Genomic DNA, 16,279 nt, shown 5'->3' with positions numbered 1-16,279 from the left:
CCGGGGCCGCTCGCCCCCCTCGGCCCGGCCGCTACGGGGACCGGGCGGGGGCGGGCGGCGCTCGGGAAGGGCTCCCCCCGGCGGCGGGGCCGGGGCAGCGCCGAGGGGCGCGGAGGTGCCGCCGAGCCCCGCCGGGCGCTGCTGCCCGCCCCGAGGTGGCCGTAGGTGCCACGCGTGCGGCGTCCCCGAGGCTGAGGCGTGGCCGAGCACGTGGCGGTGCCCGCGGATGGTTCTTTCGCCTGAAAAGTGAACTTCCAGCCTCAAAAGTGAAGGAGTGGGAACGTTTGCGGTTTTGTTTTTGTGTTTGGTTCCGTTGTTTGTTTTTTTGCTTGGATGCGGTACGAGCGACGGTACGGTTGCCTGTTACCGCCTGGCGTTAGTAAATAGCGTGTGCCGTTGGTACGGTTCCTTAATGCCGTGTTTGGTGGAGAACGGGTGCAGAACACCCAGTCGTCCCCAGGGCAGCACCAGGTTCCTAGAACCCCAGAGACAGCACGCGAAGGGGCTGGGACAAGAAATGTCCCTTTTCCAAGGTATGGAGATGGAAACTTTGTGTGGAAGCTGGCCAGGTGACTGGGGAAGGGGCTGAGGACGTCCCTAGGAGAGCACCGTGGCCAGGGCCTTCCCATGGACCGGCCGTGAGAGCCTGAGGTTGGGGCTGCCCCACAGAGTTACTGAATGGGAAATGTTTGAAATCCTGAGAAAAATAACTAGGCAGGGAAATTTCTTGTCCTCAGCTCTAGCCTGTAGGAAGGCTGTACTTTTGGAGCCACCCCAGAATACTGTGTCATTTTCTGCAGTGGGAATTTCTCATACGTTGTTTTTGTGGAAGCTGGGGTACTCTCAGTATCTTCCCATAAAAACACACACCTGCTTTTCTTTCAGCTTTTCTTCTTTCTGGTCTCAAGGTGGGTGATAGAGAGGACTAGAAGAAACAAACAGTTAAGCTTCTTTCTCCGGGTGTAAACAACACCTCTCCTGGTAGCATTTGTGGTCATGAGTCTTACAAAGCATAGGTGACATCTGCAAAGGTGGGAGGGTGGGTGTTGCCAGGGTCCTGGAAGCCTCCAGAGAAGGGCCTCATTCAGCACAACTTTGCTGATAGAATTGTTTGCTCAAGGAGGATAAATCCTGAGGAATCAAGCTGATTGTGCAGAAGTTAGATATGGTTGAAAATTACATCAAAGCTTTCTTTTAGACTTTTGCTTAAATCTCAGTCTCTCATTCAAAAAATATATTGATTTCATAGGTATATTTTCTACAAAGAGGCTCTTGCCTTCTAAGGAGGAAAATCCCTGCTTCAAGACTTCTTGTCAAGTACACCTGACACCATAATTTTAATTTGAGAGTTTTCTTTTGTTTCTTCTCATGAATGCGTCACGTGCTGGTGTCCTTACTTCAAAAAAGTGGAACTAGAATAATTTCATTTGTCTCATCTCCTCTGTGATTTATTTTAACATCTACTTCTTAAAGAAATATATACAGCTTTAAACTTCTTTTATAAACAGCACTTGTAAATCAAAGATCAGTGTAAAAGATGCTTCCTGTAAAATAACTATTCCTGTTTGGAAGATGTTGAGTGTATGTTGTTGTATTTGGTTCATACAACAATTAATGATCACAAATGCACACGCATGCAATCATTTTCTGCATTATATATATGCAGATGTATATGTGTTCATAACATTAAATACTTTATATTGCGCAACTCCACATATTAAATATAGTCCTGTTCCCTAGTGCTATTGTCAAAGGAGAGAGAAGAAGAGAAAGGGATTTAACCAAAGTTTTGAAATAAATGCTTGAATGTCTTTCTCAACTATATATATTTGCATCCAGTGACAAAACTACTAGGACAACATCCATTCTAAAACAATAATGATTTCAAAAATATCTTTCATTTGCCTTAGTAAAATAAAGATTAATTCTTTAACATCATACTAAGACTGACTGTTTTCTAGCAGTGTTTGGAGTGGTCTCCTTGTCCTGGAAGGTCCCATGAGAGGAGTATGTGAGGTGATCAGTAAAGTTGCGTCTATTACTGTTGAGATTCTTATGAACAACTCAGCCTAGTAACTGTGCACTTTGTTCTCTTGGTACTTTTTCATTCTTTGCCTAAAATTTCTTGAAAACTTGTTCCACGTGATTGCTTTTTATGGTACACCAATTTGAAGTTTTTATTTTTGCAGTATTTTCAGAGTTAGACCTTTGAAATAGTCTGTTTTGTCTGTGCTGCATGCTTGGTTGATCTGCCACACTACACCATAGTTTGTCATCTGCATCTGGACAGTGTATGCATGGAAATGGTATTGTTCCCATTTTATAATGTTGTATTTTTGCCTGCAAATGCAGTGTGGAATGAAGCCCTGAATATCTGCCATAGGAATACATATAATTCTTGATCAGAGGAAAGCTATCAGATCCCTTTTACTTACTGCTTTCCTGTTCACCATAAAGAGCTTCTCTGGAAGCTGTAAGAAACACTCCTTTCCCCCAGGCTCGAAAGCAATCCTATCTGGGAAGATCTATCCTGCTTTTTGGCTGGGAGACAGGATTCAAATGGGATTATTTCTTATGACATGCTGGTGCCAGCCTCAGATCTGGATTATTCTTTCTTTGTCTTTTTTTAACCTTAGACTTCCCAAGATCCTCAGAAATCTTGGTTTAATTGAACATTTCATTGTACCTCAGAGTACCGATAGTGTATGGAAATTTTGATTTCCATTCTTAGCTTAATGCACCTAACTTAAGTTTCCTTTCAAGAAGATTTAAACCATTCCCAGCGGACAGTAGAAACACTGTTAGCAAAAATATCTGAAAGGGCTTGATATGAATAGAGAATTTTATTTATATGTCAGTAAACGAAACTGTATGACTCTTCCTATTATATTGCTATACTAATAATTAGGCTTACAAGGTAACCTAGCGTTAACTTGCAAACAATACTTTGTATATGCTTATCATAATTATTCTGGCTTCACTAGCTGTTCTTTCCTACTTCTGTTGTCTTTCTCCTAAGCTCCACATGATGCAAGGCTCATGTTCTAGCCCTGAGAAAAGAGGCACTACTACCATACATCATCTTTCTATTTCACATGACTGGTCATGCCATTCCTGTGACTTTTTTTTGGGGGGGGGGAGGGGAGGGTTCTGTCTGGTTCAGAAAATCATTGCAGTTTAGGTTCTAGGTGAGTTGCAGAAACTCCTTAGAGTTGCACATGCATGAGGGAAGAAATCTTGGTCATTTGTCCTCTGTCAGCTTTAAATCCAAAACTGACATAGCAGGAACCAAGCCTTTCAATCTTTGTTAAATGAAATAAAAAAGATGGTAAGAATGAATTTTTATTCCATCAGCAATAAAGAGCTTACTTATTATTAATGTTTTGAAAAAAAAAAAAAAGAAAAAAAAAAAGGTGAGATTAAAGCAGCCGCTCCTTTTGGCAGAAGGAATGAGCAGGGTGGAAACTAGACATCAGATTGCTGAATCAGAATTTGATCCCAGATGTGGGAGGAGACATCTTTCTGGAGTTCCTCATAAGTCACTGAAATGAGGTAGGCTATACCTGCTCAGGAGCAGCAGATGGATTAGATCAGCATGGGAGAACAAACAGATAAGAAGTAGGACCTGAATTACTGTAATTTCAAAGAAGCCAGAGAAAAGGTATGTGTTGCATCAAAAATTAGGAAATAATTGTTTTCTGAAGCATTTCTCTCAACACTGCTCTGTCAGTTGTTATTATAAAGAGACTTTTGAAACACCACCTAGAGTAGTGTACTGGAATATACTTTGTGTATGTGTTATTGGTGCAGATCTTCAGTGTTCTGCTGTCTTTTAAATAGAAGACTTTCACCAAATCATTTCACGTGCTTAGTATTGCCTTAAGTAGAAGAGGCTCCTTAAGTAGCTTCCTAATAGTCATTTGGGAATATTCATCTCCGAGCATTTTCAAAACGCTTTGATGTTCCTAGAAGGTGTGAGAAAAAGGTGTCAGCAATATTGTCAGAAAAGTATTTTGCATAATATCTTGCGTGTGTCTGACTTAGACTGCTACAACTATTCTGATTGTTGTCTTACTTTACTTTCCTCTCCTTACAGGTATATTTCACCAACTCACAAATGGAAGTGTAAGAGACTTTGTACAAAATATATGTGAAAATGGAAACCTCATCTTTGCTATCATCCCTACACGATGAATGCAGATCAGACAACTTTATTGAGCCTCATTACAAGGAATGGTACCGAGTCGCTATTGATGCTCTAATTGAAGGAGGTTTAGAAGCCTACAAAGAATTTCTTTCGAAAGAGAGATGTTCAGAGTTCCTTGCAGATGAGGAAATTGATTATATTTTGAACAATGTTCATAAACTTCCCCAAAACACAGTTTATTCCTCTAACAATGCCATTGATGACACCTCTTCTTCGGGAACCTACTGGCCTATTGAATCAGATGTGGAAGCTCCAAATCTTGACTTAGGTTGGCCCTACCTGATGCCTGGAATTTCTGGTGGCACAAATATTGATCTGCTTTTTCATCCCCCACGAGCACAGCCTTACACCATAAAGGAAACTATTCGGAAGATGATACGAGATGCAAGAAAGGTAAACATGAAAAATACTGGGGGGGAAAAAAAAAAGAAGTAGCAGTAATCTAGTTGGTGTTTTATCAGGAGCTTTTTTCCTCCCTGGGCAAGAAAAAAATTATCTGGCTGCTTACGATTTAACCTCATTTACAAGGGATCAGGGATTAGTTAAAGGAATTAATGAAGCATTATGACTATTTTACTGTATTGCTGACCATTAGTCCATGAGAAATCTGTTGGTAATCAGCATACCATTGCTTTGACCTCATTTGAATATGCCTCAAATGACACAGTTCTATCCAACTTCAGGGTATAATCCTAAGGTTTCTGTCCTTCATCAGTTGGGAATATGTGCAGTGGGAACATGCATCAGTTTGGTATGCTATCCTGTTGTTAGAAAAAAACATCTATATGTACATTGTACTCATATACCTTATGATTCTCTGCTTTTGTGATTTTGCATGCCCACTATCACCATGAAAGTTAATTGAGAAGGTATTAGAGAGACTTGAGAAGAAAAAAAAAAAACAAAAAAACAAAAAACAGTTTAGGGAACAAGGAAATGAGTTTTAGCTCTTTTAGTTGCCTTACTCCATTTCTGTCTAATTTCTAACTTAGAAGAAATACTTCTCCGAATGTACTTATCTTTGCTTAGGAACTTTTGCATCTTAAATTTCCTAAGACTCACACTGAGAAGATGGAGCTCTGTATGTACAATGCATGTGCCTCTTGCTTCCCAGCGTTATGTTTAACAAAAATAAAAATAAAAAATAGATGTATATTTAAGGAGTTGAGGTGGACTCTGGGCCATGTTACCTTCCGAAACAGATGTGATGAGGTTTCAGAAGTATTCCTAGCAAGTATACCTTGCTCTCCTTTTTTCCCCATGGAAAAAGTTTATTTTTGCTCTGTAAGAGCTTTAAATCTGTAGGACATCCAAGTCAAGTACCTCTGTAAACACTATTGTGAGTTAAATATGCGTGTAAATGGGTGCAATAGAAGTGAATTGAAAAGGGCGTGTGGAAGGGAAGGATGTCTTTTTATGACCTCTCTCTATTTAGATAAAGTATAATAATTTGTTGCTACAATAGACTTATCACTAGAGCATTTGTCATGCAATTTACAGCCTTGAATTATCGTCTGCTCTCAACACAAGGAAGAGAATTCTTTTTTTTTTCCCCTCTTTCTCCCTTTTAAATTGACAGTTGTTTTCTGCTTTTGGATGCAGTAGGACTTGGCTTGGTTGGCATACTTTGATCTTTTTCAACTACTGCTTCAGAGCTACTAATGTATCTACTGAAAGGGAAAGAAAGAAAACAGAGTTAAGTCTGTTGCCAAGGCCAGCTTAGATTTGTGAGGTCGTGAAACACCATGAGGAAATACTGTTTCCAGTCCTTTTTCACTTCTTCGCTATTTCGTTTATATGCCATCCAGGCCCTCTCCAATGACTCTCCAGGGCTGTCTAGTTAAATGTCGTTTTAGGGAGTATGCCTACTTTGAATTCAGCTAGGCAGAAAAATAAGTGTGATTCTTACCTCTTTTTGAAAAGGAAGTTTAATCTAGCTCTCTCATAAGGCTGTGTCATTTTCATGTTACAAGGAGGATATGATGTATGGTCACTGCCAAATACGACAGCTGAAAGGCTTGTGTAGTTGATCAGTACAATCTCAGGAGCAGCAACCATAACATTGTTGATACAGCGATACAGGTTGGTTACTTTAAGAAGCAGCAATTAAATCTAAAAGACAGAGGGTTGTTCAACCCCTTCTGTGATATGTGTGGAAAAGTTTAAAGGACTTCTAAGTAAGATAAAGTAAGGTATTTAAAACATGCCTACAGCAGGCAAACACTTTGTAAACAGGCTACTTCTCCTAAGCCATGTATAAAAATATATTAAACAGAGTCTGTGTTATGTGATACTGGAGACGTGTAGTCATATGATAATTTTCAAAGGAAGTAAAAAGTGTCACACATGAGAGAAGAAACCTGTACAGAATAAAAAGGTTATTCAGCAAATCATATTAAACCAATACAGCTCTAAGCAGGTTTTATGGGCGTTTTAGCATTTTCCCAATTTCAGTGGGAAAATAAACAGGCTGTTGAAGATGACAGTACTCATACCACCAAAACTTTAAGCACCAAACCTGTGTACCTGAGTTCAGGCATTGATTTCCCTGGACTACCTGAACACTCAGTACAGTGAGAAACCAACTCCTACGTGGACAAGTCAGAGAACGCTTCTGCACTGATCCACCCAAGAAGGAAAACTATTCAACATATTTGTATGTATATACTAGCCCAAAAATTCATAACTGAGGCTAAGCTAGTTGAAACCTAGACTCTTTTGAATATTTGGAGATATATAAGGATAAGATGGCATTATTAGTGGACTTACTCTTGACCTCCTTTGCTTGATGCATCACAGTGTCACTCCTTAAAATGATTATTACTTATGTTAATTCTGACCTTAAGAAGACATGTCGTAAACAACGTTAAGCAATTTGCTTGCTGACAGCAATTTTTTCCTGACTAAAGAGGAAAACCATATGTAAGGCTGTGCTACACTATACTAAAAACTGACTGTGAAATAGTGTCGTAAGAAAATCTTGTCACATGCTCCTTAAGTGTATAATCTGTAGAAAAATTATGCACATCATCTTCATGCTAAATCCAGTCAATATAACAATGGAGTTTTATATCAATGGACTGCGTACTTGTGATATATGTTTCTGAACATAGATTAGAATTTGTTGTACAGAAGATGACATTACGTCACGGTCTACAGTGCTTCTGTGGGATAGCTATGCTGTCAGTGTGAGGTTAGCAGAATGCCTCAGGTCAAACCAACTTGCCAACAAAATGGGTTTACTGTTAGTGTAACTAGACCTCATGTTCAAATGATACAGCTTGCCAACCCTGCTCCTCTGTTGACATAACTGATGTTCATGCAAGGAGGCTGTTTGACAGGACTGTGTCAGTTCACGAACCATGACTCTTTTTCAGATGTTGATGTAACCGTGTGGGGAAGAAAGTGCTGCAAGGTCTGTCTGACCTTAATGATGGACAGACTTTTGCAAACAAGCTGGTAGCCTTATTCCTTGTGTTTTGGAAGGTTGTGCCTTTAATCGCTGATAGGTTTCTAGCTTCTCGGAAGCTTGAGGTGTTCCTACAGCCTGACTCATCTCAGCTGAGCTGTCTGAACCACAACTGATAATGTTTAGCAGTTTTTCCTGACAAGATTATTCATCTGAGAAATGGTATCAAGATGATTACTCATCTTTGTCAAGTTAATGTGAATCTTCCTCCTCTTACTATAAAGTAACACAGAGATTTCAATAATGAAGTGTTCTTTTCCTGTATAACTTTTCACGAGTTGTCTCAAAACTGTAAGTTGTGAAGTTTGCACATAGGTTTTACAAACATCTTGTACTGTTTTCTCAAGCATGATTGGCAGGGCAAGAGAACAGGGAAAGGGCAGGACAGAGAAGCAAAGGGTCCTTCTGGCTGCGTGTTTTTCTCTCACTTCATTAACTGGATTCCCCTTTCTACCACTGAGACATTCCTACATACCTTAGAGAGAATGCATAGCTCTGAGTCTTTTAGATTGATATCCAAATAAGGATCAGCTCTTCCTGGAGAGAATTCAAACCTGTTTTGTTAAGAATCATGTTGTTTAGACAACCCAAGGATTACTGCTTTGCAACGCAAGCCAGAAAACACTGAAAGACTTCTTTGACATACTTTTGGGATTCCTGATGGAATGTATTAAGTTGCAGGCTATCCAGCTAATATGCCACACTTTGCACTGATTTATTTTATTCAGATAGCATAGCAGTCTTAAATCTGGACTCATAAAATCAGTGATAGTTGTAAGACTTTTCAAAAAGTTATTTCTTTAAGAAGATTAAATTGAGATTTAGATGGTTAATATATGACTATTTTGGAAAATCGAAGAGAGGCAGGTGTTTCTGCTGAAATTGGGTTTTTTAACGTTTAAAAAACTTGGAGCCATGAGGAAAGAATTAAGTTATAGTGTAAAAGGGTGTAACTTGTTATTAAGTCTTGCTGGACCCCCTGTACGTAGGCCTTTAGTAAGTCACTTTTTTGAGTTCTTGTGAGAGAACTGTTGTATGAAGTCTAAGTATCATTTCTGTCTTGTCTTGCAGAGTCCTGGCCCAAGTCAAGTAAACAAAAAACAGTTGATTCTTTTTACATCTATGGAAAAAGGAAATTAATTTCTTCTGATTTCTTTTTTTCCCCAGCTTGTTTGATTTGGTTTGATACTTTAAGGCATGAGCAAGAGGATGTGCATAACAGAAGAAAATGATCATATGCTATTGATTTCCTTGTTTGGATATGTGCATAGATACAGAAATAATGATCTAGTACTAGCTATATACAAATATGAGAGAAAACCAGGCTCTTTTTGTGCCTATATGAAGTGTGATGCCTCCATGCAGAAAGAAACTTGTAGAATATGGGTGTGGAAGACTGTTAAGCAATCATTTTTACTCTCTCAACAATACTCTTTGCCAACTATTTTAAATAGAATTTGAACAGAGATTGGAACAATGATAGTGAGTTATGCTTGCAGCAGTGCTTATCTTAGCTCATTAACTGCAGCCATCCAAGTAGATGAGAGAGAGGGGCTACAATTTATTGTTCATAAAAGCATGAAAAAATTACTGAATTCCAGGAAAGAGGTTGGTAAATGAAATAGTCATCCCACTGAAACAAATTTTTATGCTATTTCTAGAGTCCCTGATAAATGATAAATGATGGATACGTTTTCTAAGTTCTCAGTTGAAGATGTCTGGACAAAGTTTTCCTTGCTAAGATATGCTACTACACAAGGAATTCAGCAGGTGTTTTAGTACCAGCACTACATTAAAGAAATCCATTCATCAAGTGCTTCTGCTCACCTTCTGTGAAATGGGTTCCTGGTATTTGCAGACCAGCATGGCAGTCACGCATATACTTTCCAGGTGAAACATGATGTTAGCCTTTCGTAGATTCATTAGAGAGAATAAGGTTGTGTCCCAGTTTTTCTAATCACACAGGGGACATGCAACACACTGGAAGAGGATGTGTTGTTTGTGCTCCTACTGTATGATTTGGTGTTTGTTCTTTGTTATCTGCTCACGGTGAGTAATCATGTCAGGTATTCTCCAGACTGAATTTGCCTGTGGAATCGTCATCCTTGTTTATTTACCTGCCCCCCTCGCCCCCTGCCCTGACATTGTCTGCGTGAGCATAGTCATACAAGTGATGATACATACAAAGAGAAGAGGCAGCAATAGGGCACTCTTTGAAGTGGCCACTCAGATTTTGTAAGAGAGGAGTGGAAGGACTTAATGATCAAATTCTCCTTAAAACTGAAGTGTGTGGAAATGCTAATTTAACTGCTAACAGGAAATCATCTTAATTTGACCTGAATTTTTAACACAAGGGAGAACTTTTATAACGTCTGGAGAAAAGGTTGGAATGGTTTTGAGATGTGAAAGTTTAGGAGGGCAGTGATGTAAAAGAGCATAAGCAAACACCAGAGGCCTAGGACTTCTGTTAAGTGCATTTCTTCTACACCATTTCTCTATAAATTATATTCACTCATAGGATCTAAAACTGAAGAGTAAGCAAAGGCTAAGGCTAGCATGGGAAGGGGGAATCTGACAAAAAAAGAAGTAATCAGTTAAGAAGTTTTTGCTCACAGGGTTTCCATCATGTCAAAGGTTTGCAGATCTGTTCACCAGTATTTGGTGCTTGTGTTTTATCTGGAAAGAGGCAGTGAACTGATTGATTGGCACTGCCTTTTTATGTCACAGCTGTGCTAATGCACTATCAAAATACTGCACATCTATGATGGATTTAAAAATGGAATAAGGAAAAGTAAAGATCAGACTTTACAGATAGCTGTATTTATTAATGTCTGCCTAGTACATGAGAAGTAAGCACGTACATATGTTTTGTAGCAATATTTTTCATTAGAACATTTTCTCTTATTGACATAAATCTTTGTCAGTCAAAACAAGGGAGTGCTATTAAAAAGTCATTTATACTGCTTGTGCGTTCTGTAAAGTGTTCTTTAGGCATATTCAGTAAGATCTTTGTACTACGACATGCTGAATAGATTATAAGGAAAGATCTACTATAAATACAAAACTGTTGACATAAAGTGATACTGCCCAGGCAAAAATGGTGCTTCTAGTTGCCAGTCCAGTGTATTTGAGGTTTGTTTCTCTCTTTTTCTTCTTTTCAAAAGAAAACCAATAATGTCGAAGCTATTTTTGTTCTTCTGAATTCCTATCCTCAAGAGATCTGGGTTTTCACAAGTTTTTCAGCCAGGGAAGAATCTTGCCTGAAGAAGTACAGGCTTAATCATTTCACATTCAGTATTGCCATCGGCCTTTTTTGATCTCTTAGCATAGTGTTTTATCTCAAAGAACTTTCCAACATAGCCAGTGCTGCTCTGAGGAATGGAGAACACATTTTGGACAACTTTAATCTTTAAATTCATTTCTCACGTATCAAAATTTGGAAACGCAAATACTCTACTACCTATTAACGTATTCTAAAGGAGCATGTATAGATTCCACCCTGCTGCAGGAGTGTTCATGTAGTGTAATAGAAACTACATGGAATGTGGAGATTGGCTGATGTGGAGGAAAAAAGTCCGGAAGCACAAAAACCTGCTAGCTGCTGTCAGAATTTCCCATTCTCCTGTTCAGGAGTGGGGGTGAATGCCACTGAGTTATTTGTATTTAGTTTCTTAATACAAGTGTGTACTTCACTTGTAGTTATTTCAGAACAGCTTGCTTGTAGCTGTGTTATTTTCCCCATGGAGTAGTACAAGGCACTGTAATAATCGAACTACACTTTAGAATTCACCTCTCCAAAAGAAGTGCAGACTTTTTCAATGATACCAGTGTGATCACAATTTTCCCTTTAGTCTTCTGTTAGGTTACATCTCTAAGTGTATCCTAATGAACAGGTGATATTCTGTACAACCAAAATTAAAATCCACATTTTCAGCGTGCTTGAGACCTTAGAAGGCTTTTGTACTTGGAAATCCTATCCTGATTTACCTCACCTAGAGAGGAGAGAAGTGAGGACTGTCAGAACAATCACATGCTGTAACTGGGATTTTGCTTGTTGCTTTGTAGGAGTTCCTACTGCCATCCATAAAATGACTCACCTCAGTACAGCTGTTCAAAATAAATAATTGCAAGGTCGGGCTACAGCTTGCTTGATCAACAAAGTTAACAAATTTATTGTACGTTCTCCACTTAGTAGTAAGCCTGTTGAATTTACAGTAGTATTATTTATACCTGTAGCTATCTCTGTTCCTCTTGCCTTTGCCATCTTTTTCCAGTGTGCTGTGTGTTTGTTTTCTTAAGTTGTAAACATTGCTATGTTTTGCCCTAAGTCTCTATGCTGTACAGTTGACTGGCATCTTAGTGTTCCTGATTGGCAGAAATGTCACTGCCACAGTGGATTCAGAATTTATATGCTCTCCTTTATCCTTAGCCATCAAAGAATATGACCAAAGTGTTTGCAGTTTTGTAGATGAGAATATCAAGCCACAAAGGCATTGAATTTCAAGAGTTGAAAAAAGAGACAATTATAAATCAAAAGCCAAAGAGTAATATACATTAGCAAACAGAACGAGTAGGGGTTAGATAACAAATTTGTTATTTTCTCATTTCTGTAGGTTTGCTTGATAAAAAATCATGATTATGCATTTAGTGTTATAGCTATGAAAACTAATGTCTGAGGAACATCAGTACTGTTCCAGACAAGTTTGTATTAGTATATGACAGTCGCTTTGTAGTGCTTACTTTTCAAAAATGTATTTAGCAGCATAAAGGTCTTCCTTATCTTCAGATAAAGAGGGCGTTTCTTCAAGACACGCATGGGCTGTTCTCATACTTTAGGTAAGAGCAGATTGCCTTAACTAGTTATGTCTCAGTCTGAAGCACATGCTGGAAGATGTAAGGCCTAAGAAAACCAGAACTAATCCCTCAAGCCCAGGCTCTGCTGTGACCCTTGCCCTCACTGCCAGGCATGTAGGCACAGAGCTGCCTACCAGAAAGCTTTGGTGGGGTGCCTTTTATCCAGGGCTTTTTGCTAACTACAGCACCAGATCTCCTCAGGCCTTTTTGCTTCTGCAAGCACTCTGCTGTGAGAGATGAAGCCCCGATAAGGTAATGTGAGAAGTTCTGTGCTGTATCTCTCGGAGATGAAAAGAGAACTTTGATATCTGCTTCATCCACTAGCAGTTGGGCTAGAACAGGAGCACAGGGCTGTGTGCTCAGGTGGCCAAATGGGTGTGCCTTCTGTTCAAACAGCAGGTGTAACATCTCTGCCTCATTTTCATGCTGTTTCCTGGAGCTGCAGGCACTCTTTCCCAAGCAGGCCGCACTTCAGCTCAATAAACTTCCTTTATGGGCTAAGTACTAGGTAAGCACTAGACATCACCTTTTAATTCAGGTGAATCTGAGTGGCATCCGCCTGCAGAAGGCATTGCAGTTAGTGTTTTCATACTAGGCTTTTGATACTCAGTATGGCAGACTTAAACATAGGGATAAGGTGGAATAACCAGCAGAGAGAAAAGCAGGTTCCTGCTGATCCTCTGTGGGACCTTCTCAAGAAGTAGGAGCAGAGCTACCTGTCTGCACGTTACAGACACTGTGCACAGACCTTTTTAAGCCATGCAGAATTCACTGCTAGAGGACAGCACCTCCTGATCAGAACCATTGGGGACAGCAGTGTCTACATTAGCAGAACCGATGTCACTCAAGTGCCAGGGACAGACTGCCAGTCACCAGAACTGGGGCTGCAGCCAGCAGCTTAAAGAAATAATATCTGGGGCTGTTCACTCTTCTGATAGTTCCTTGTCACTGACTAATGGTAGATAGCACACGAACACAGTAATTGCCTGAAATGTCACTATCAAGGCTGTGCGTATTTTTTTGTTTGTTTTTGTGGTTTTTTTTTTAGTTTTTCATAATAGGCAGTATATGTGACTGCACAATGACTCTTTGATAGAGGTCAGTAACCTGTCATTGCTAGAGATAGTCTAAAAATATCAACCATTCAGTGGATCCAGCTTTTCCATACGTGCTAAAACAAATATACAGAAAGCTGCTTTAAAATGTAACAAAAGCTCTATTTTGCTCAGAGGAAATACTTTCAAAATAAGAAAAATAAGCATAGAGATGAAGCTGGAATTACGACTGATACATCTATTTGCTTATTTATTTGCAATCACTTTGTTTCATCTCCTACTGCTATATGATCACATTATCTGAATGACTAGAATTAAGTAATGCTGAAATAGTTATTTTTGTGCTGAAATCACTATCTATTTTGTTCATGAATTTCAAGCTTATTGAATTATGACGACAGTCACTTGAGCTGGAAGTCATATTAGTGAGATGATTTGATTTCTTATGCACAATTTAAATTTAATGATGGAGGTGCAGCCCTGGTCTGAAGTGCTGCAATACAGTGCTGCAGTCTCTTGATGTAGGAACTTTGTCTTGATTAGGGGCTTGTTCTACTCAGTCATGTATCGGTCAGGCATGACTCCATAGGAATCAGTATCAAATGGATGGAAATAAGGCATGCATCATGCATTCGGGGGCATTTACACTGGACATTGGGAATAATTTCTTCATGGAGAGGGTGGTCACATCTTAGAATGGGCTGCTGAGGGAAGTGATGGATATAGAAGTGAGAATCATGGCTTAGAGAAGGGACTCAGTAAGTCATGCTAATGGTAGCACTTGATGATCTTAAAGGTCTTTTCAAACCCAAGAGATTCTCTGCTTCTGTGATTTTGCGTATGGTGTCTGTAACGTGCAGACATTTCTGCTCTCGTCTCTGAAGTGCATGTAGTACATGGTCTCATTCACTCCACCATCTTCTGTCTTCCCTGACGTATGAAATACCACTATGACATTGGAAGTGTGATAATGCTTTCAAATTGCTATCCAAATCACTTTGTTGTATTGGCAAGTTTTTGATAGTTCATTATCATTCATAGGTCTAAAAGATTAGAGTGGATATTGCCTGGATAGGGCCATCTTACTCATCCTCTGTTTTACTTTGCAGTAAGCTGTAATTTTAAATGTTGTTTTCTAATTTTACTGTAGCAAGGGTGAAATATAGAGATCTAGCTTGGTCAGAAACTACAATAGACTCATTACAAAAATGGATTATATACACAGTTTGTCTCATTTTTCAGACAAGTTGGAAAAAGTTTTACAGGCATCTCTTCTTGAAGCAAAATTAGATCCCTAATCCTGAGAGGTTTAAAATACTTTAATTTATGTATGTGAGAAGTGCCATTAACTTAATGAGCATATGGATTGCAGAATCGACACGTAGGGATCTGACAGTTTATCACTAAGAATCATATTTTAAGTATTTGAATTATCCATTTCTATTAAATAGTGCCACAGTAAACTTCTAATACAAAATGAATGTACATCTTTAGTTGATTTCATTCATGGATCAACTAAAAAGATTTGTGCATCTCTAAGCTGCTGTGCTTTAACCCAGCTGGCAGCTGAGCACTGCACAGCCACTTACCCTCTTCCCCCAGTGGGTGGGGGACGGAGTTGGGAAAATGGTAGAACTTGTGGGTTGAGATAAAGACAGTTTACTAGGAGAGGAAATAATGGGAAAATAATAGTATGTATTTAAAAAATAAGTGATGCACAGTGTGATTGCTCACCACCCACTGACCGATGCCCAGCCAGTCCCGAGGCGGCAGCAGCCATCCCAGCCAACTCCTCCCTCAGTTTTATTATTCGGCATGACGCCACATAGTTTGGGACATACCTTTGGCCAGCTGACATCAGCTATCCCTATTCTGTTCTCTCTCAGCATCTTGTGCACCCTCAGCTCCTCAGTGGCAGGGCAGCGTCGGGAGCTGAAATGTCCTTGGCTCTGTGCAGCTCTGCTCTGCAACAACTAACACATTGGTGTGCTATCAACATTGTTATCATCCTAAATCCAAAGCACAGCACAATGACAGCAGCTAGGAAGAAAATTAACTCTATCCTAACTGAAACCAGGACATAAGTAAACTGCTTTCCTTTTTAAAAACTGTAAATAATAACTGAATTGAATATCTGAATATCTGAAATCCAAACAAAGGCACTGAAGGAGGTGAAAGATTTTTCCGTCTCCAAATGCTATCTCATCACTCAGTTCTTCTTTACTGTTGGAAGCATGCGTGGAACAGATTCCAAAAAAGTCTATCCCAAAGGAACGGATACACATGTGAATGTTGCAGAAGATAAAAATACCAGTTCAGAGAACAAGACAAATTTCTCACATTTATGCAGAAAGAGCAAGTGTTGCTTGTGCCTATATAGGCAAAAATCATTTTTTCTCTAATTTACTTTGACTTGCCTGAACTGAAATTATTGAGTTCTCTGCTAACAAACCTGAAGAATTTGTTCTTGGGATGGAGCCTTTCTTATCTTCCACCACATGGCACATGCTTGCTTTACTCATACACAAGGAAAATTCCATAGATTCCATGGAGAAGTTTCTCAATGTGTACTCTGAGGCTTTTGAAATTATTGCAAAATATGTATTAAAAACTTACATGCTTTTTCATGCATGCTGGCATGTAAGCAAACAAAATGAAAGAAAAAGCAGTAAGATCTGATCATCTGGAATTTAG

The 16,279-nt window shown here is 39.3% G+C and overlaps 1 protein-coding gene across 2 annotated transcripts in view; it reads left to right on the top strand.

Moving 5' to 3' along the window:
• Window positions 1–16,279, top strand: part of SACK1B (scaffolding CK1 anchoring protein B) — a 53,333-nt gene that overhangs the window by 163 nt on the left and 36,891 nt on the right. The window contains exons 1-2 of one of the 2 annotated variants that reach the window (XM_090136270.1): window positions 168–533; window positions 4,097–4,600. In XM_090136270.1, coding sequence (XP_089992396.1) covers window positions 4,157–4,600 — 444 coding nt within the window. In that variant the 5' untranslated portion in view covers window positions 168–533; window positions 4,097–4,156. Of the gene's footprint in view, window positions 1–167; window positions 534–4,096; window positions 4,601–16,279 lie in introns of those variants that run through there. The other variant, XM_031610918.2, reaches the window with a different exon arrangement.

The sequence above is a fragment of the Phasianus colchicus genome, chromosome 2, assembly GCF_987193195.1.
Source record: "Phasianus colchicus chromosome 2, bPhaCol1.hap1.1, whole genome shotgun sequence".
In the NCBI taxonomy this organism is placed as follows: Eukaryota; Metazoa; Chordata; class Aves; order Galliformes; family Phasianidae; genus Phasianus; species Phasianus colchicus.
The sequence above is the reverse complement of the archived record's forward strand: the minus strand, read 5'-3'. Positions and strand labels throughout refer to the sequence as shown.